The 20995-nt window shown below is 39.8% G+C and overlaps 1 protein-coding gene across 1 annotated transcript in view; it reads right to left on the bottom strand.

The window, feature by feature from the left end:
* Positions 1 to 20995, bottom strand: part of LOC111657089 (voltage-gated delayed rectifier potassium channel KCNH4-like) — a 37169-nt gene that overhangs the window by 5178 nt on the left and 10996 nt on the right. Inside the window, exons 3-13 of the mRNA XM_087174778.1 lie at positions 19318 to 19449; positions 18725 to 18858; positions 10677 to 10917; positions 8927 to 9084; positions 8361 to 8562; positions 7076 to 7270; positions 6344 to 6543; positions 5809 to 6058; positions 5511 to 5725; positions 2686 to 2688; positions 858 to 896 (exon numbers count right to left, since the gene is read on the bottom strand). Of these exons, the coding sequence (XP_087030904.1) occupies positions 858 to 896; positions 2686 to 2688; positions 5511 to 5725; positions 5809 to 6058; positions 6344 to 6543; positions 7076 to 7270; positions 8361 to 8562; positions 8927 to 9084; positions 10677 to 10917; positions 18725 to 18858; positions 19318 to 19449 (1769 nt within the window). The remainder of the gene's footprint in view (positions 1 to 857; positions 897 to 2685; positions 2689 to 5510; positions 5726 to 5808; positions 6059 to 6343; positions 6544 to 7075; positions 7271 to 8360; positions 8563 to 8926; positions 9085 to 10676; positions 10918 to 18724; positions 18859 to 19317; positions 19450 to 20995) is intronic.

Here is a 20995-nt window from a genome sequence, read left to right on the forward strand (position 1 = left end):
TCAAATGGCCTGATTTGTGTTTGTGTTCGTCAAAATACAAGCCCTGAGGATATGAAAATAGATTAGAGCAGAAATAAAATAAAACTTGGAAACTGGAATAATAAATACATGAATTAAATTAAGTATTGAATCATATTAGAAAACCAGACAAATTCAAAATGCCATTCAAAATACTTTGCTCCCCGAAAACATTCAATGAGTAATCACGCACATGATAACCTATTTATTTTAAAAGCTGCTGATAACGAGCAAATAATATGTTATTTTTATTATCTTTTATTTATCAAAGTTTAATCACATTGCAAATTCTAACCACAGCTGCGTGTATAATTATGAGTAAAAACAATTGGTTTTATATTAAATACAACTTTTAATAACAATGTGAACACTGTAAACAGTAATAATAACAGAAAAATAAGGCGGGGAAATACAGGGAGATGCATACAGTACATAGTGAGAAAAGTAGCTCATAAGGTTTCCCATTAGGAGAGCTATTGACCCAGTTAGCGAGCCAACTCCAGGGACACTCTGTTCCAAATGAGTTTCAACCTGTATGGGAGAGTCCATGTACAAGCCCTCGCACAATGTTTATAAGCATTACCGTATGTCCCAGAAAAACTGGGGGTTTTACCTTGAAAAACCAGATGCACGCCAATAAAAAACCAGGGACTTAAACACATGATACAAATACACCTCTCACCAAAATTGTGCCGTGGTCTCACCTACTCTATATTTAATATAATTCAAAACCAGGCTTTGTGTTTTTGAATTTTTCATAAATGACTTACAACGTCTTGTGGACAAAGGAAATAATGACACCTCAAAGAGAAGATGGATTGAATTAGCACTGAACTCACATGGGAGAGCCTGGGTGACCTTGAAAACCTGTTGAGTCCCTGCAGTGACAAAAAGAAAGCAACAGAGATTACAAAAGACACAGCTGCAGGAAAAATGTATTGATTTACTTAATATCCTATCTATCAGATATTTAAATTTTATATTTAACCCTTGCAGTTACATATTTGGTGATATCTTTGCCTTTACAAAACTGAGTAAAATTCTAAATTGTTATTTTGTTCTCTTTTTCCAGTCCAACGGGTTTCCATTTGTTTTCCCATTACTTAAATGATCTTGGCCAGTCATACATCCTCTGCCACACAACCCGAATCCCATAACTGATTCTTTTTTCCACACCTGATTGCAGAGGGATTCCAGCAAAAGTTTCTCTTTCTGCTGGTGTGTGGAGAAATTGCTAGTAAATTAGCATAATCACCAGCTGGATGGAGAATGAAACTGTGGTAGTGTGAAGCCTTCCCTCATGTGTGAAAAAATGTGCTTCTGACAACATGGCTTAATGTGACAACACAAGCCACAGTCTGTCGCTCTACCAGTCTAGTGCCAGTAATGCTCTTTGATGCAAGGAAGCCAATTCACCGAGGATACACATTAAATTTAATCCTTCATTGAAGCACAATACTGGGTTTAAAAATCAGCACAGCTGAAATGATATGAAAGCAAAAATAAAACTCTAAGTGTGAATCTTTCATATAGCACCACCATCTCTTCAGATGGTGGTGCTATATGAGAGACAGAGGGACGAGTCTATTCAAGGCAGGGACAAATTCTCCTCATACGGAAAGTTAACCCCAGAGCGACTTGGAATGATTAACTAGAAAAGAGAGGAATATTAGCCAAATGACATTAACTGAACATCAATATCAAGTAATGGGGCACTGATGCCGAAAGTGTCCCACATAGGAAAGTGGGTTTGCAGGGACTTAATTGAGGGGCTTTTTCCTGTCACTCACAAGTGTGCTATGGTGTATTTGCACATGCATGCGATTTAGAAGGAACAGATCTTACAAAATGGCAGTATACATTGTGTGCGATTTGTTTTTGCTGCATACCAACCATCTAAAACCAGGTGTTACAGGTAGAAATTGAAGCACAATTGAGCAAATACTTGACTTCCTTTGTTGCTACAAATTTATTCAGAAACTGATGTCGGTCAGAAAACAAACAAACATTTTTTTGTTTTCAGAATAGCTTAAAAATCAGAAGCATAGACCATTGACAGCTAAGTAAGTGCAAACTCATCATCAGGGGTGTACTTGAAATCATACTGATGTTGCCTGATGGTATGGTCACCTGGGACTGTTGTTGTGACATCTGTCATCCCCTCTCTGTGCTCCTTCAGCAAACTCCTGATTAGTATTTTTATCCCACCCAACATGTCAATAACATTGAGCTCATCTTGTCTCTCCAATAAACATGCTGTACTTTTGCACTCACTGGTTACCAGTTGGCTGCCTTTGTCAACTGTTTAACTGTTGTTGTCATATGAGGCTCCAAAGAGAGCTGCATCCCCATAACTCCTGGCCGACCAGTTTGTCCTTCACACCCCATGACTACTGAGTACACTCCCTGTGGCGACGTGGTCATTATAGTTCAACAAATTTCGTCTCAGCGCTGGCTTTCTACTGGAATAGTGACCTTCACACTGTACCCAGGACAGTATAGTCACTCCTTATATATTTATATATATAAGTCATGCTCCTGGTACCTAGTTCACACCAAATCATTCAACCTAACCTTAAACCAATAACTATTTTTTGGCCACTAAGGAGCAGCTGAAACAAGCTGTGAATATATATACAACAATATATAATACAATATATAACAAACTTGCTAGCAATCACACCTAGAAGTCACAGAGCGACAGAGAGTGGTGTTTCTTATTCACTCTCTTTTAGCTCTGATTTTTGGTCTCAACTAATTGAAATATCTGTCTCTTTAGCTGCTAAATGCTCCACTATGTTCACCAGCTCATTGCAGACTTTGCTAAATCACAAACTCGGTGCTGAGCAGAAAAAGAGGCAATGAGAGCGAGAGTGAACCAAAACAGGAAAGAAAGACATTTGATACATTGTTATTATAAAATTAAATGAATCAAGTGGAACTGAATAGAGCTACATTATTTTCACAACTAGAAAGTCGGTGATGAACAAAATTTCAACTTATTTGGCTTGTGCAGTTTTGAGTTGCTACAGATAAGACATTCAATTCAACTTGAAAGCAGTCTAATGGGTTCTTGTCCCTGTTTGTATGTTTGCAGTATGCTGAGTAAAAAAAGATGTAAAACTTTTATGTTCTATATAAACACCAACTGAGAAGAATTTAATTGACAGCACTGCAATACAAGTTGAAATTAAATTATAGAGTTGACAAAAAAACCCTCATTTTCCATCAGACTGGGTTTTTCCCTTGAAGAAAAGATAATGTTGTCCCTTTTGGGAACTAAGCATTTCTATAATCTGTTTCTTTGGCAGTGTTTCACTACAGTTGACTGATTGCTGTACAGTCAGCATATTCTCAAGTATCTCTTTAGTGCAAAAGGACCTCCCATCCTACAACAACTCCCATCTAAAACCACCCACGGTGAGGATGTGGATGAGACCAGTACGACTGTATGTTTGTGTGTGTGTGTGTGTGTGTGTGTCAGGAATCTGTGGGACCTGGCAGCACGGCCAGGTAGCTGCACACTCCTTCATCCTGTCAGGGGAGCGGCGGTGCCCCGGCTGAGCTTGAGCATAAACTCTGAGCAGATGGTGTGGGAGAAGTAGAGAACTAATACTTGTAACCTGGCCCCAGAGAAGCCTGCTTGAATCTAAATTAAAGACTGTAATAAGTCTAGTAACGTATGAACATATATGGCAGCTATACTCAAAATAGAGATCTTATGATAGTCAACTTTTCTAAAATAATTTGCTTTTCTGTCATATACGCATGGATTCTGTAAGGTGACAAATTGTATCTATGATGTGTCTCTATGGAGGGAAACTCCGCAAACATAATTATCCTGTTTTTGAAGCCCTCATTAATTCAGTTCTTTCAGTTCAGTTCTTTTCCCTCAGCCTGTCTGACAAAGACATCCGGTAATTAACACGGCCAGCACAGATGTCCTGTTCTTCATGTTCCAAACTTAACAAACCACAAATAAAACAAAAAAACAAAATGAATAAATTTAGAAAACCTTCAAACAATGAAAAAGGCCTGTGGGAACAAAGATGAATGCTTGAAGGAAGTACAAAATGTTTGTGATTGACAATTAGGATGAGATTGGGAAAGTCCTCAGGGAACTTTGTCATTTTTGTCAGTCACACATCAATGACATCTTGGCATTAATTTGTTTTGATCATACGGTTCAACAAAATGCCATGCAACACAACCACTGAACTTTGTTACATTGTTTCTGTAGGTTTTCAAGATCCATTTTTCAAAGATTATATAACAGTGCCTGTAAACATGGCTACATGTGTAACATCAACAGGTGCATTTTCTCCACAGATGGAGGATTATCCTGCCTTACGTAATGCTTTCTTAAATAACTGTTAGGGGTAACAGGCAATGCTGAGAGGAGGTCAGTGTCTGGGTGTAATGTCATCCTGTTGTGCTTTGGGGTGGTAACAGGCAAGCGATACGGCTGTCTGACAGCGGCACCCACGCATAGTAACTGGTGTGACAATCAAGTCACCAACAGCCCTTTGGTCGCTGTGGCAGAACAAGTGTCAAGGAGAGTGACAAAGGCACCTCAGGGGGCACGAATGTGTTGTTTGGTGTGTTGTATGCTCTATTCCACTATCAGATAAATGTAGGGGGAAACGGTGCGTGTGTAACATCTGCTGGGCTGCAATGCACAATCTAATAATCAAGAACACATCATTAATTTCCTTCAAAGCTACAACAATGACCAGTTCTTAGATGTTCAAACTGTGAATTATTATACACATGTAAACCCAATTTAAAATACTTTTATCAAACAACACTTTTTTTTCTTTTTATATACCGTAGAGTTTATTTAATTTGATTCTGTTGTTTGTCCGATTTCTCTTGTCTTGCCGAAATTTATTGTCACATTAATTTTACTTATCTGTATGTATATGTGATTAGTTTGGAGTGCAGTGGTTCTGTAGTGGATGGGGCTCTGTTGGAGCAGAACAAAGGGGGAAGGGGTACACTGTATTTGTTCAACTGTCGGCGTTGAGTTGCATTCTGTAAAACTTTAAATATAAATAAAAAGACCTTGAACAAAAAAACACTTGCAAACCAAGCTGCAAACCAAGAAAAGGAAAAATCTTCGCTATATCTGAGATTAATGTCTAAAGTTAATATAAAGTTTGAGTGCCAGCCCCTAGAATTAAAGAACAAGTGCTAACTGTATTTTGTGACTCACCACTTTGCACAAATATTTAACTATTAGATAGTTGAAATCCATAGTAGAAGAGGAAACAATACAGATGACTCTACCAACAGCTGCCTCAGCAGACCAGAATGATTTCTAAATGTTCAAAACCCATACATCACCACTGCTCTCCTTATCTTCATGTACTGATGTACAGTCTAATAAACATGTGGGTAATATTTTGGGAGAATGATTAAAGGTTGGTAAGCTCAGGCTGAATTAATGTTTTGATAGCAGGATAGGATAGGATAGGATAGGATAGCAGTACCTCGTCCTGGCTGCCCTCACGCAGGTTATATGTGAGGTTGTTGTGGATGTCAGAGGCGAACACGCTGGCGTATTCAGGGTAAAGTTCCAGCACCTCTCTCAGGCCTCGAACACTGATATACTGCAGGTCACAGTAGGTCAAGGCCTTCACATCAGCGTTGGTCTTGATGACCTGGTCTGTTCCCGGCAGGTCAGACCCGATCAGGTCCCCTTTCCCTAAAACCAAAATAGTAAATATTCACTTTCTTGTGTGACTTTATGCTACATAAACACCTCAAACTTGATGCTACAATACAAACCTAATATGGCCAGCACCATGTTGTCTTTCAGCACCTCTAAAGACCCAGAGCACACAAAGTAGTTGGCATGCAGCGCATCGCCCTGGCGGATCAGATACTCCCCAGGGACGCAGAAGGAGGTTTTTATATGGAGGGAGAGAGAGCGCAGACATCCACGACTGGCCCCCTTAAAGACAGGCAGTTGGAGGATGTCCTTATTCAGATGCATGGCGATGTCGGCCCGCAGCTCGTCAGGGAAGTCATGCAGGAGCTGGGGATGTGTGACAGATGTAATGAGATGCGGCACTGATTGGTAATTAGGGAATGGACTGTGTTGCCACCAGTTACCCCCTTTTGAATTTCAATAGGATGTCAATTAATGGTTTACCTGCAGCCATATGTTGTCCAAGATCATAAACAATTACAGTTACAAAGAATTGTGAATGGATTTTACAGCAGGTAAATGCCATCAAAACATTGGCTTGAAGTTCCTTGGGGGCAGACAGAACTGTGTGCAAAGGTATTACATGACAACAACAATGAAAGGGACTCTTACCTCGTTGGCATCTATACCATTGTTGACAGACCACGTGGTCTGGAAGTACTCCAGCATTCGTTGTTTGAGCTGCTGGGGCAGACGGTGGACACGGATGAAGTCCTTCAGGTCTTTCATACGTGTGTGGTAGAGAGAACGGCGTGAGTACATTCGCTGGATGATGGCCGTCACGTTACCAAAGACGAGGGCGTGCATTAGTGCTGTATGAGAGACGAAAACAACTAGCATGAAAGACAGTAAATGACAATATAAAGACTGAGTATTAGTATTCTTAGGTTGAAATAATACAATTTAATTTTGAAAGTTGTCTCTCAAAGAAAAAAATACTTTAAAAGGTGGCTTTTATTTTTAATTCCTTTCAAATACTTTTCCTGCTTTAAAATAAAAATAAATCTTCATATTGATCACTACCCAGTCATCTACAATAGTTACCATTTATGTGCTTATTGATCCAATCAGGGGCCACAGTAATTTACAGCTCCATTTATATCACTGCTCTGATAAGCAGTCTGAATAAAAAATAAAGATACAATTGTCTTATGTGTCCAATAATTGCCACCTCAGCTAAAATAATCTGTTTATTGGTATATAAAGATGGCAACAAGCTGAGTCTTAAAGGCCAGCCAAACCATCCAACCCACTTCCCGCTGAATCTTTAGACCTGGCGTGCCGAACAGAGGCACTGTTCTGCCAGGATGCCAGAGGGAGAATGTACCCTAGTGTCAGACGTACCGCCGACGAGCATGGTGCAGATGGAGAAGATCTTCTCAGCATCAGTGTTGGCACAGACATTGCCAAAGCCCACACTGGTCAGGCTGCTGAGGGTAAAGTAGAGGGCAGCGATGTAGGAGCTGCGCACTGTCGGGCCGCCCACCGTGCTGTTGATATACGGTGTCTCCAGACGTTTGCCCAGCTCATGGAGCCACCCTAGATTGTAGAGGTAGAGCACGAGAGAAGAACAAAAGCAACAGTTAAGGTGGTCCGCATGTACTTCAATACCTGTTCTAAGAAAGACAATAGTATATAGTGGCTCTGTGTGTTTGTGTGTGTCAGAAAGAGATTGTCAGCAGGCTGGCATGTTGGTACGTGACGGAGCAAAATTAGATGGGCTCCTCCAGGGATAAATAGGGAGCGTTAATTAGCAGGTATGACCTAACCTCCCTATACACAGAATATACTGACTCTAAAGTATGCACAATCCCACATATACACACATAAATAGAAACACACACTCAGCAGACTGTACCAGGTGTTCAATTTTGCTGTACATTATGTCAAAGTATGTGTGTTGCTGTTGTTTCAAAATCATGCGTTGCTGTTAAGGTGCAGGATCAAACTCTTCACTTGTTTGTAGTCATTTAGATGGTAATGAAAGCCTAAACCTGGTTAGACTCTGGTTTGATGCTCGTAATTGGGTAAATAATAAAACAAGATACTACTCAGATAATTTACAGAATAGAAAAGCCTGTCAATTTTTGATTATTGGTCTCCATGTTGAACCATTTTAAAACAGTGACACAAACAAGACATTAGTATGCTGCTCGCTACCAGTCATTTGTTATATGAGCTTTTGATCTGGTGTCAGGCTGTCCTCATTAGAGTGCCAGAGTATGGTGTTCGCTGCCATCTCACCACTGAGCAGAGCTAGAAATCCCAATAGGTGAGCCCTGATTATTTATAGCTGAGTGGGGACAAAACAAATGTCTATTCACTGTATTGACAAAATGTAGTCTGTGGTATTAGACTAGACCACTCACTTAGAATGAACCTATGACAGGTGATTGAAAGTCTGGAGCAATGCTTACTATGAAATTAGCAATTTTAGGTTCTATTTCCTGCAAGACGTCACAGACAGACAACAAATAAATGATGGCATATGGTGAAAATCAGCTGGAACTATCACTTCATTTATCCTTTTCAGAGAAAGGAAATACTACTTTCACACCCTTTCTGGATCAAACACCAGACAAGACAACACTTCAGCTTCCACTTCAACAAGGCCCCAAGTCAGACTCACCAATATCCCATGTCTCACTGGTCTCTATCTCCCTGCGTCCAATCATGTACCAGATGCAGGCCATCCAGTGTGCCAGCAGGGCAAACACCGACATTAGTAAGGTCAGTACCATGGCGCTGTACTGGGAGTAGCGGTCCAGCTTCTGAAGCAAACGAAGGAGCCGCAGCAGGCGTACTGTCTTAAGCAGGTGGACCAAGGACGTCTGAGGTGGAGATGAGAGTAAGGGGGATCAAAGTGAGGAAGAAAGTGAGAGAAAGGAAGAAATGGGAGAGAGAGGAGTTGGAGAGGGAGAAAAGCAGGTTGTTTTATTATCATTATTTTAGAAACAAAAATCTACTTTAAATCAGCCATATTAATATCTAGAAACACACTCTGATCTTGCTTATGAATCACTACTTTGGAAATACTCATCACATAGGTGGACAGCAGCAGGTAACAGCAGCAGCCTTGAAAATGGAAGGTGCTATATTTCCAAAGGCAACACACTTCAGGGAAACTGGTATGTACTATGACAAATCATCAATTTTCTCCTTATGTCAGCAATCATGAAGAGCAGTGGTACTCACAACTGTGATGTTGAAGGCATACAGCAGGTCAAAGGGCAGGGCGGCCACCAGGTCCACAAAGAACCAGGTGGTGGCGTAGTGAATGCAGATGGAGCGTGGCTCATACACCACCTGGCCTGACTGGCTCACAAACGTGGTACGAAAGTTCAGGATAATGTCTGGAAATAAGAAAGTTAAAGATAATTTTTTTTCTCTGTGACTAAGGGATGGTACAGTCATACTCATGTTCATTAAGCAGGAAGAGAAACATTGTCACAAACATGCAGTTTTTTTTACTGAACCAAAAGCTCAGATTCAGTCCAAATGGTTCACTTGTATGCAAAGCATACTTTAGACCACATAATGATGTTTGTCATTCACACAAAATATAGAATACAGACAGAGTGGATTACCAATTTTAGTCATATTAATGGTAATGTAACCTTAAAATAATAACAATATAAATTAAAAGAAATGGAAAATACATGAGGGAATATATTGGTGTTTTAAGGCATCCATATGGATCAGTGAATTTACCAAACAGATCATTTAACCTTAGTCTCAGAAACATGCTGTCGATGTTGGCAGAGACGATGGCTCATCACTCAATGGGAATTTCAGTAATGAGAAGTTTAAGGAAGGTAAGATGATGAGGATGGTGATTTTTGGATAGCACATACAGCAAAGTGCAGATTAGTGTAAGACTGATTAAAATCAGTGGCACCTCCTCTCCAATATATCATATTCCCTAAATGCTTTTGGCAAGCATGCCTTATTTGAGTGCTATATGAGGCTGTTTGCATTTTTGTTTCTCTCTTTCTGTCTATTAATTAGTCACGTGTCTTCAAATGAGAAATAGGAAATACAATAAGTTACAACAAACAAACTAACTCTAGTCTAGCACGGCTGGTGGTTTTGTGTTTGTACCAAGTTGAGGGATTCCTAACCGCTGTTAATGTACACTAAGAGGAGAACATTGAGCTTCTGCCACCTCAATTCATCCCTTGGGTGTGTCCCTTTGAGGTTTATCAAGGATTATCAACTGGGAGGAGTCCCTGGGAGAGACTCAGGACATGCTGAAGGGACTACAAAACCTAGGTTGACTGGAACGAGGAGAACTTTCTAGGGAAAAGGATGCCTGGGTTGCTCCTGTTCCCTGTTGCCATAGGTGTCAAGAAAATGGATAGATGTTACCACATAAAAAATACCTGCAAAGCACCAATATTACCAATATTATTATTACATCTTTTTGTGATCAAATTTTTATTATAATTATTTTATCCCTAACTGGAGGTTAGATCAAACACAACAACAAAACATCATCCCCTGCATACAGCTGTAATACTGGACATTGATCACTTTAACATACACATAAAAACAAAGGGGTCTTATTTTCCCCTCCAGTCTTTAAAGACAGCAAAGGGGCAATTTTTGGTTGAACCACATATCTAATCCCTTGCAAATAGAATTGCGCAACATTTTATGATTATTGTGAGAAATTTTATGAATAGAGTAATAAAGACTCCTTTAGGATTTCTGTTTACAGTCCTGAATCATCTGATAAATTACTCAAGAGTAAAAGTCAAATTTATTTTATAGCCTGAAAGGGTACTTAAAAAAATAAAAAAATCTCCATAACCACCCCATCACCAAAGACAATTGATTTCCAATCAATCAAATGCCTTTTCTGTATAAATACATATTACAGCTGGTGATAACATTGAATTGGATGAGTTGCACGATCTATTCAGTAACTTCTATCAATACTCACCTATAATAAAGAGCATTTCCACTGCAATATCGCTTACGATGGTGGAGCGTGCAGCTGTGACAGTGTCATCGTAGGGTGTGAAGCTAACGTTGTAGGGCACGGTGACAGCCACATAGAAGGTGGCCAGCAGAATGAGCCAGTCCCACAGGGCTTTGAACACACTGTAGTGGAGCAGAATGAAGCGCGACTTCGGCACTGCTGCCACCTTGTACTCTGGTATTGAAGACTTGCCCATATTGTTCTGTAAGAGAACAGGAAGATGAAGTTTAGCAGGGCAAAAACACCCTTAAATATTTCTGTTGAAACAGACAAGAGCATGTACAGAGTCACATGCACACACACATATGCCACTCATATAGAAAGGTGGTTTGCCTGTTAGGAGTGAAAGTCCAGTAATAACCTCTAGCCTCTTGATTTTCAAGCTCAAGTTAATAAATACACAAAAGACACAAAGCATCCTAGAGAAGCTGCATAAATGAATAACTTGATAACCAGATGCTCACAAGGTGTGCTGTGAAAATAAATGATAATCAGAAGGACACAGCAGTGCCAAGATTTTGCAGAAACGGACAATATAAATGTCAACACCCTTGCTTGTGTTTTCACCGCTGATGATTCAGTGTGGGAGGCAAATCAAGTGAAAAAGATATGGTAATGCTGCCGGTTATCTATTGTTGAAAGCCTCCTATAGAGAGTTATAAACCTTTTAAATGGCTGTGCAATAACAATACAAAATGACAGAGATATGACTCTGGTCAGTGAGGGGGAAACCTATTACTAACACTGATGCCGTGTAATTTCATACATGATTTGACCTAGGCTTGAATTAATCCTTCCAAATGGCATTAGTGTCTTAATTCTCAGGTGGTACAGTACAATGGTGGCTTTGCTACTATAAGGAAATGAAGGGAATTAGAACATTGACCATCCACTGCTGTTATTTTTGGAAACCTATTGCTTATTCATTCCGCTTATTTCATTTTTATTAAGAAAATCCAATTGCACAAAATATGCATTGCTGCGTCTGATGAGGTGGTGGAGACCATTCGGCACATAATGAGACTGCAGCTCTCCAAATGGGGCCATGCACTTGGCACATAATAGCCTTAACAATGTTTAGGAGACGGGAGAAGAAGCTATTACCCGTAGCAGTGGTGAGAGGGAAACAGAAAGGAGACATAAATGAGCAGTAATCCATCCACTAAACAATGTGGCCACTTCACGAACAGGTGAGGCCAGAAACAAGGAGGCAGGTTAATGAAGTCTTAGGAGTCTTCTAAGTCCTGAGATTTACTTGCATAGGCTGTGGAAGCTACATTGGTTGACTCGGAGGGAATAGATCAACACTCAACTCTCTTTGAAAGTAATTGAGAGAGAAATGACAACCACTTTTTGTACTCCAGAAAGAAGAGAAATACCATAGAGCAATCACACACGGTATGCACAGTGTGATTGCAAGGAAACATTTTGCAATGAAATATCTGTCAGTGCATTATACTAGCGGAGAAAAATGTTCAAATTGTTCCCAGGGAAGAAAAACTGTAATTATTAAGGCTGCTTGACACAAGACAATTTCTGGTGAAAAGATAAATGTTTGTCACAGTCTCCCTCAGTCAGTGTTTCTCATGGCATCTAAACATTAGTAAGCAGAATATCTAGAAGACCTTGCTGACTGCCATCAACAGCTGTGGTCACTTTAATGACAGTTAAAGCGTTGTCAGCAAAAGCTGGACTGTTTTCTTTTTTTTTTTTTTTAATTTGCCTTACATCACAGAGGTCAGGACGCCCATCTGACCTTTGGCACTTGAGGCGGTCAGCTGAGCACATCCCAATGATTAGAAAAGAAAGCCCAGCACTGCAGGGACACATGGGACTACATGTCACACAACTACAGCTGGTCTTCGCACTTCATTAACTCACACTGTAGCCTAGAGCTTGTTCCAACTACATCTCCCAGCATGCTTTGGGCTTCAGCACCGATAAAAGCCTGTCCTTGATGGGGAAGGAGACACACATGGCTTACTATGTGACTCAAGCAGCAACCATTCACCCCTGCCCTAAAGCACAGTCTGGAGCAAACTATTGCAGAGGATGCTCAGTCTTGAATTTATATTCCAAAATATTATTTAGCTTTCCTTTTTACCCCAGTCTTTCCTCTTGAGCAGCAATGTGGCAGGAGTACAACAACAAAACAACAAAGTTACCACGATCCTCTTGAACAGACACACAGCTCTTATTGTGTGATGGTATTGGTAGGATCACTATACTTAACAGGCTTTGCATTATGAACTTCAGCTACAACAACCCAGTATTCTCCTGCACAAAACTGAGTTACAGCAGGAGAATAAAGATAAACATTTGCTGTCTTAAAGTGTGTTTGTGAGTGAGTGTGTAAAAAGTTCTTAAAAAAAAAAAAAGGAGCTCTGTATTTCAAAGGCAGCCAGAGAAGTGTTTGCATCATAACTTAAAATGCCTCTAGATTGCACTATTTTTCTCTTTCATAGCCCTTTGACGTGTGCATTAAACTGAAAAGAGGCATTAGTGGCTCTCCCCTGGGAAATGCAGCAGTTTGAAGCTCAAATCTGAGCTTCTTGTCAGAATGCCTTGGATTGGTTACAGTAGCTGATACACTAATGGGCTGACAGCCTAAAAACTGGCAGAACTGACGTAAACAACAACTCAGGCAGCGTGCTTGTGTTTTGGTAAGGAGTCCTAAGAGAAAAAAAAAGTTGAACATGTTTTTAAGGAGCTGATGCATTGCGATCATTTAAAAAGGATGCACCTTCTACACTCTGAAACTAAGGTACAAAAAGGGCTGTGGAGATGTGCAACTTCTGCAATCAGATTTTCATTTGTAGATTATATGTCTATTTATTGAAATTTTAAGCAGTTACTTGTCACCTCTGGCTCTCTTTATGTTTGTTTTCATGGCTCTACTAGTATTTAAAGATCTACGTGTATGTCTCTGTGTTTTCCAGTATAGTTCCCCCCCATTCTTCCTTGCCTGGCAGGCCGATAGGCTACAAATAGAGATGTAGTCAGAGCAAATCTGGCTTGTTGTGGTGTGGAGGAAGAGGACCACATTGTTAGCTTACTGCTATTGAAAGATACAGACAGAGAAACAAAGTGAAAGAAAGATGGAGTCAGTGTTATATCATCATAAATTATATTAATAGTATTATTGTGTTAACAGCATTTTAATGTTGTAGCCAGTTGAGCCTTTATATATTGTTGGGTCCCTTAATCTTAAGCAAATGCATCATATTTTATAAACTGATGATAGATTTTATATGTAAAAAACATATCTGTTGTGTAGTATTAGTGGACTAAAAAGAACAGTATGTACCTCTGAAATGTAGTGAAGTAGAAAATTTAAGAAAATTGAGGTCCTCAAGTAAGTACAAGGATTGTACTTATGAAAAATTAAGAACTGGAGGTTGGAGTAGATGGATAGCTTCAGTATTTGAGCTTCAATAGAGGAAAGAGGGAACGAGAGAGATAATTTAAAAGTGGAAGAAAATGGGGACTACAGAGTGACAGACAATAAGAGGGAGAGACAGCAGGATCCAGAGGGATGAACCCAAAAGAGCAGATGAGGTTAGAACGACAGATGGAGAGGGAGAGAAAACGTGTAAAAGCAGCAGAGAAAACTAAGGGGTGACTAAAGCTAAATAAAAAAAAACTGAATGCACTAAAAAGGATGAGGAAGAGAGATAAACAGCGTTATCAAAATTGTTTCTCGGTTTACTTCAATAAATAACAACTTGATGAATGCTAATGACTTGGCTAACTAATTTTTCAGCAGTGACAGGTAGAGTGGTGGTCAATTATCTCCTATGTCAGGATACTGCAGAGTATACAGAATTGTATCGTCTTACTTACCAATGAAAAACTTCTCAAATAGAAATCCATTGTTTTGAGATTTTTCCCTTCGTAGTGAATTTAGCGTTATTTTTAAACAAGGTTGTTTCCACAAGCAAGAGTTAAGCTAGCTAACTGCAGTTAAGTGCTGTTGCCCTGGTTACCACCCTGATTTAGAATGTGGTCTAACTGCTGTCAACTGATCTCAACCGCTATTTTAAGACTTTTTTAAATTATGTAAAATGTAATCCACTAGTTGCCTTTTCGCTGTCTTTTCTTGTGTTTTTCTCATTTATTGTCCTCTTCAATAGTCGCAAATAGCACTGACTCACTGACTGATTGATCATAATTCCAATATTGATTTCAGAATGCCACGTGACTGAGTTGGAGTTTCCTCATTGGCCCTGTAAACTGGTTTTGTTTAAATCACTGGTCAAGCACCAAAGGACCAAAATTTTGCTAAAACAAATAGTGATTAAAGAAAATGGATAATACACCCTTTTTATTTACAATTTATCTAGAGACCCTTTGAAGTAGTTTAAACTAGCTCCACTTTGACCTGCTACAACAGTAAAATGCTATACATAGATGTATTAGTATTTAATTCTGTATTTTCATTAAATAGGATTTGAAATGCAGAACGTTTACTTGTAATGGAGTATTTTTACATTAATGTATTGGTACTTTTACCTAAGTAAAGAATCTGATTATTTGTTCCACACTCTTTTATTCTGGATATGATTGTACATCTGTTGATGTTGTTGTGATGATGGTGATCTAGTTATCAAGAAGGGAACTATTATATAACACACATATTACTAATTCTGTTGTTTTTTAAACACAAGAGTAATGTGACACTATCTCTGTGTATTGTTGTGTTGTATCGAGTCACCTCAAAGTAAACACATGAAACTGATTTATAGGAATATGCATCATGTGAACATAAAAACGCAAATAACGATAATATGAAAACACTGGTGCTTAATAGTTCTTTATCCACTCTTGTCTTAATACAGGGCCTAAGGTTATTTTGTGATTGAGGCCCTGTTTACAGGCCCTTGTCTAAATTAATTTCTGGTGATATTGCTAACACTAACATTATCAATTATCAAGTGTGTTGCATGTTATTATTGCTTTGAGTCTCATTCCCATGCATACTGCGGTATCTGTTTAACAATGGTGACAGGTCTGCAAGGTCTCCAGAGTTACTGATAGAATCACGAGACACAGTCCAATGAGCTCCCAAAGACCCACAAAAACAAAACAATATTCACAGGAATACTATATATTTGATTTATATTCTCACCAGTCGCTGGTTGCCTAAATTTTTAATATGCTACAACATCACAGGCTTGTTCTAAATGCATGCTGCTGCTGGAAATTGCTGTTTTTCGTCATACTGCATGCTTGTATGCTACTATCAGTCCCTACGGTTACAAATAAATAAGGCAAATGTGTTGCATTGTGTTCTTTTCTTTTTCTTTTTTACATTTTTAGAAGGTAGAATATGCCCAGAATAAGATGCTCTTGCCATGGTCTACCTTGGCAAAGGAGCTTCTAATCTCAGTGGGAATTAATAAACAAATTTTCATGGTGGTAGAGGTAGAATGTGGGAAAAGTTGAGGTTATGGAAAAGTGTAATTTCTGCAGGAGTGTGTGTACATGTGAAAAAGATGTGCAAGAGAACCAGAGACAGAGAGCAGGCTGCATATCAACACTGATTGTTAAATTTCATATTCCTACATTTTGTATAGGCCTATCAGTGTGTGTGAGAGCGAAAGAGAAACTGTGTTCTTGTCAAAATAGTCTCATGCTGAGAGTGCTGGCATAAAATTTGAATGATAAATACTATGCATCTAATTCTGAGTGCGCTGATGTTCTGCCATATGTTTACCTCGCTCTTCTCAGAGGGCAAGCCATCATTTACTGTCTGTCCTGATGCGTGTGTGAATGTTTTTGTGAAAGCGCATATGTCTGTGTGCCCTATTAGAACAGGTGTGTGTACGCTGCGAGCATGCATGGTGCCAGTGAACACTGCCATCTGTAAGTAGGTGGGATTGTGAAGCGGGGCAGCAGGAGGTTTGGCAGACAGTGGGGAGGTGTAGCACATTGATTCCCCAGGAAGGCATCTGCACATCGACTCTGAAAGCAACAGGACCGCTTTTGTCTCTGGGGGCTTTAACAGGCTGCAGGTCAACTGCACACAGGTTCATATGTGGGTATGTATCTCTTCCTTTTCAGAAAAAACTAAACAGAAATTATGGTCCTTATTTTATTTGAACTTAGAGCAAACATAATATATAGGGCTGCAACTAGTTATTATGTCACTAAACCAAAATGGAAAATGGAAATCACAATTTCTCAGAGCCCAAGATGATCATTTCAATTTGCTTGATCTGCCTTATGAGCACTCAATAAGTTCTTCATTTTGCAATGATAAAAAACAAACACAATGTTTGTATACACACATAAATACAACACACATACAAGTAATCAATTATCGCAATTGTTTTAATCTTTCAATTGATCGACTAATGATGTCAGTAATAGTCATTTAAATATCTACAGTATAAAATTTATGTCATGTCCCTTGAGCCCATAGTAACATAACCATATACTTAATATGATTTATTTTCTACTAGAAATTAGCTTACATTAGAGAAGAAATGCCTTCTTTACTTCATTCCAGAAAAATGTGAAATGTTACCCTGACTTTCACCCCTCTTTCTTTGTGTTATGAATGGCTAGCAATCTATCTGGAGTTGGCAAACACATTTGACCAGTCACTGGAAAAGTACAGCATGTTTGAATGATAACAGTGAAGTGTCCAAAAGGCAATTTTCATGTCAGATTCTCATTGTGTTTTGCAGGTTTTAGCACTGAAGGGAGGAGAGGAAGCATTTGGTGTCAAATAAAGGGTATACCATTGAAATGGTAGAGGTACTTTGAGAAGAGTTACTACTTGATGGTAAAATTTTACTGGGATTGTCAGCACTGATGATAAAACTGCTTTAGTTACATGCAATGGTATATTTCAGGTAACTGAATCCCTCCAATCAAGTACGTTTTTTTTGTTTTCAAATGCCACCTCAATCAGTCACACTCGTCTCTCAACTTTTTACATTTTTATTTGGATTTACCCCTGAAAGGTTCTGAATTGCTCTCAGCTCCCTGGGATGAAGCGCCACATTGTGAGGGACAGGTTTGAGTACAGACCCAGTTGGTAACTGAGCCTCTGCAGGGAGGGAGCGGGATTATCTCAAAAATGGTCCTCCGCTAGAACTACTGCTCCCGTTTGTATCTGAGAGCGAAACGAGGGCTTGTTCTCATGAATAACATTGCTTGGAGTATAGCATGACTTTATTATTCAAAGCCTACAAAGGCCTTTGTTGTGTAGAAATAAGACAAGCGACAATGAAACAGACCATAGCTAGGTCTATTTCACCACAACAAAAAGCCTCTTTAAGGTACTTGAAACACAAACACACTTGAAAGAGAGATGAGGGCAAACACACTGCACGGGGAAAATGACACACTTATCTGAATCAGAAAAACATTTGAAATCCATGTGGAATAAGCCTATTTTATCCATACTGTGTAGAGGTGTTAGACATATAGCAGCCTCATCTCGACCTCAGGGTAAAGGAAATTTAAGGGAACATGCTGATGACATAGTGACCTATATCCCCGAGCTCCTACTGGTGAGGTGTTGGCATGTCCAGACAATCCCAAAAAGTGATGATGATGATGCTCCCAGCTTCCCCTATGACCAATAACACCTCACCCGCAGTGACAACCACCTCCCAGCCAACCACTGCTGCCACAGTGACCTTGCTATTTGTCCATTTAAAGCCTCCTAACTACAGTTTGCATGCAAGGAAATGCAACAGAAGCAAGATTAAAATCATTCAGGAGACTTAAAATAGTGAAGCCATCTGATATATTTTCCACTGAGATAAGCCACACTCTGTGAATCTATGTCAAGACTTCCCTCACATTGTCTTCCTAAAAACTCATCTTTTAGATCTCAGCATTAATAATTCAAGCTCAAGAATGAGGGCGCTGCATGTCTGAGCAACTCCTGACTGTAGATTTTCTTAGAAGGGTATGTCAGGACAGACATTTAAAATACCATCACAAGCAACCAGCCAATCAGGAAGCATGTGAGAGTGGTTAAAAGTACTCACGCTGCCCAGGTTGACATCTCCTTTGCCTCCCCTGGAGAATTGGCTGGTGAGCTGGTACAACATGGTGCGTCCACGCTTCCTGGCCTGGCTGAAGTGAGAGCTGCTCTTCCTCCTGCACCTCTTGTCATCTGAAACTGTCACACAGTCACTCAGATCAGCGCACGTAAATCAGATCACAAGGTTGTGTCACAAGGAATTTCTGTGGGAGCTGGAGACGAAGAACACCTGACAGGCGTTAATGCTGAATAATTGTTCCTGTTATAACACAACCACTGATATGTAGTTGACTTCCATTCAATTACAAAATGACAGTCTATTTCTCCTGGCATAGTGCTTGGTATTTGAGGCAGACTGTGTCCAGGTTCCACTTGAAGACACACCGCTGCCCAAATCAAAGTCCCCATTGGTAAACATCGTCTGAGTTCGGTGAACGAATGCCAGCCCAAACAAAACTGCCTGGTAGAATGTGACAGTGATGAACAAGAGCGCACAGAGAAAAAGAAAGCTGGGGGCCAGAGGATGGCACGCTCGTAAATCATGCTCAAAGTAAGCAAGTAACAGGAGTTTTTTTGTAAACAGGGATTGTATCCTACCCTCCTTTTTGCTGTTGTAGTGGCCTTTCCCGTAGGTGTCGGTGATGTCCTTGAATGAGAAGAGGAAGAGAACCATTTCACCCCTCTCGTTCTTGATGGGCACAATGTCCAGCAGACACCAGAAGGCCGTACCTGGAGCAAAACCAGAAATGCTCATTTAGTGGAGGGGTTTTTTTTCCTCCTCATTTCTTGAATGAAGGAAAAATCCTCAACAGACACATCACAGTGTAAATATACAGGAGCAGGTTTAGAAACTTTTGAACAGGCAGTCCAGACGGGGGCACACTTTTAAAGAAATTAGTTAAGACTCAATTAGTTAAAACTCAAGCCCTCATTCTTGACAATAATTAACTTTGTTACATTGTTTATTCACTCTAATAAAAAATAAAAATTTAAATAGCCTAATATGAAACTATATAAAAGATATATATATACATTCATGGACAGATTATAAAAACAATGGGCCCTTGGACACAGACGTGTAAAAAGGCCCTCAACCTTTCTTACACAGGAGCAAGACACACAAACTGAAAGAGACGGAAAATGACTACAACTGACCCAGCATTTTGCCTGTAGTCATCTTCCATCTCTAGGTAGTCATTCTGTGTCTCTTTGTAGTTGTTGTGAATCTCTCTTTGGATATTTTATGTCTCTTTGTGGTATTTGTGGCGTCTCTTTGTGGTCGTGTTGTACCTCTGTGTGGTTCGTCTCTTTTGCACATTTTGTGTCTCTTTATAGTAATTTTGTATCTCTTTATGCTCGTCTTGCGTCTTCTTTGTAGTCATTTGGTTGACATTCCAATAAGAAATATTAACTGTCATGTCTTCACACAGAGGATCTGGTTCAGGGGCCTGTACCTTGTATGCCCATTCTATTATCCATCCATGATACTAACAAGGCCACTACCTGTTACCAATCAGATTTCAGGGGGAGCCTGTGACACCCCTCTAGCCCCGCCCTTGTAAATGTATTTCCATAATGACATCACTCTTTCGTGCCAAGGACTTTGATTTCCCATGTCATGTCAGCTCTTGCCAAGTCTGAACTGTGGACACTTGTCAAGTGTGGCATAACCTTTCCAAAAATATAGCTCAAATTAGATATGGATCATGTTTTGGAGGATTGTGCACAAAGACAAAGAGCAAGTCAGGGGATTGGTTATAACAAGTCAGGCAGAGGAAGGAGCACCATAGATCCAAGACCTTGCCATAACCCAGAACGCTCATTAGCAACTCTGCAGAAACTGTCTGCTCTGCCACCAAACAGATGTTTCACATCTCCTATAGTGTCCCCAGTGTGCTTGTGTGTGTGTGTGTGTGTGTGTGTGTGTGTGTGTGTGCGTGCGTGTGTGTGATTGTGTATGTGTGTGTGTGTGTGTGTGTATGCGCATGCATGTATTTGTGTTTGTGAGTGTGAGAAAAGAGTGTAGATACTGCTGGTTTAGCACAAGGCAGTTTGTGTGAATACAACACAAGAGAAACTATTTGTGTGTGTTTTGTGCTTTCACGCAGCAGACACACACACTCATGAGGACGGTGTGTGTGTCTACTGAATTCCTTTACTGTCAAACTTTATCATGAAATACATCTGCCATCTAAATTATATCTTTAAACATCTATTGCTTCTATTTCTCTTTCACTGCTGTGTTTTCTTTTTCTCTTCCATGGCTCTTGTGTCT

Source organism: Seriola lalandi, unplaced genomic scaffold (genome assembly GCF_002814215.2).
Source record: "Seriola lalandi dorsalis isolate HSWRI2012SDOR001 ecotype SW California unplaced genomic scaffold, Sedor1 jcf7180002054383, whole genome shotgun sequence".
Lineage (NCBI taxonomy): Eukaryota > Metazoa > Chordata > Actinopteri > Carangiformes > Carangidae > Seriola > Seriola lalandi.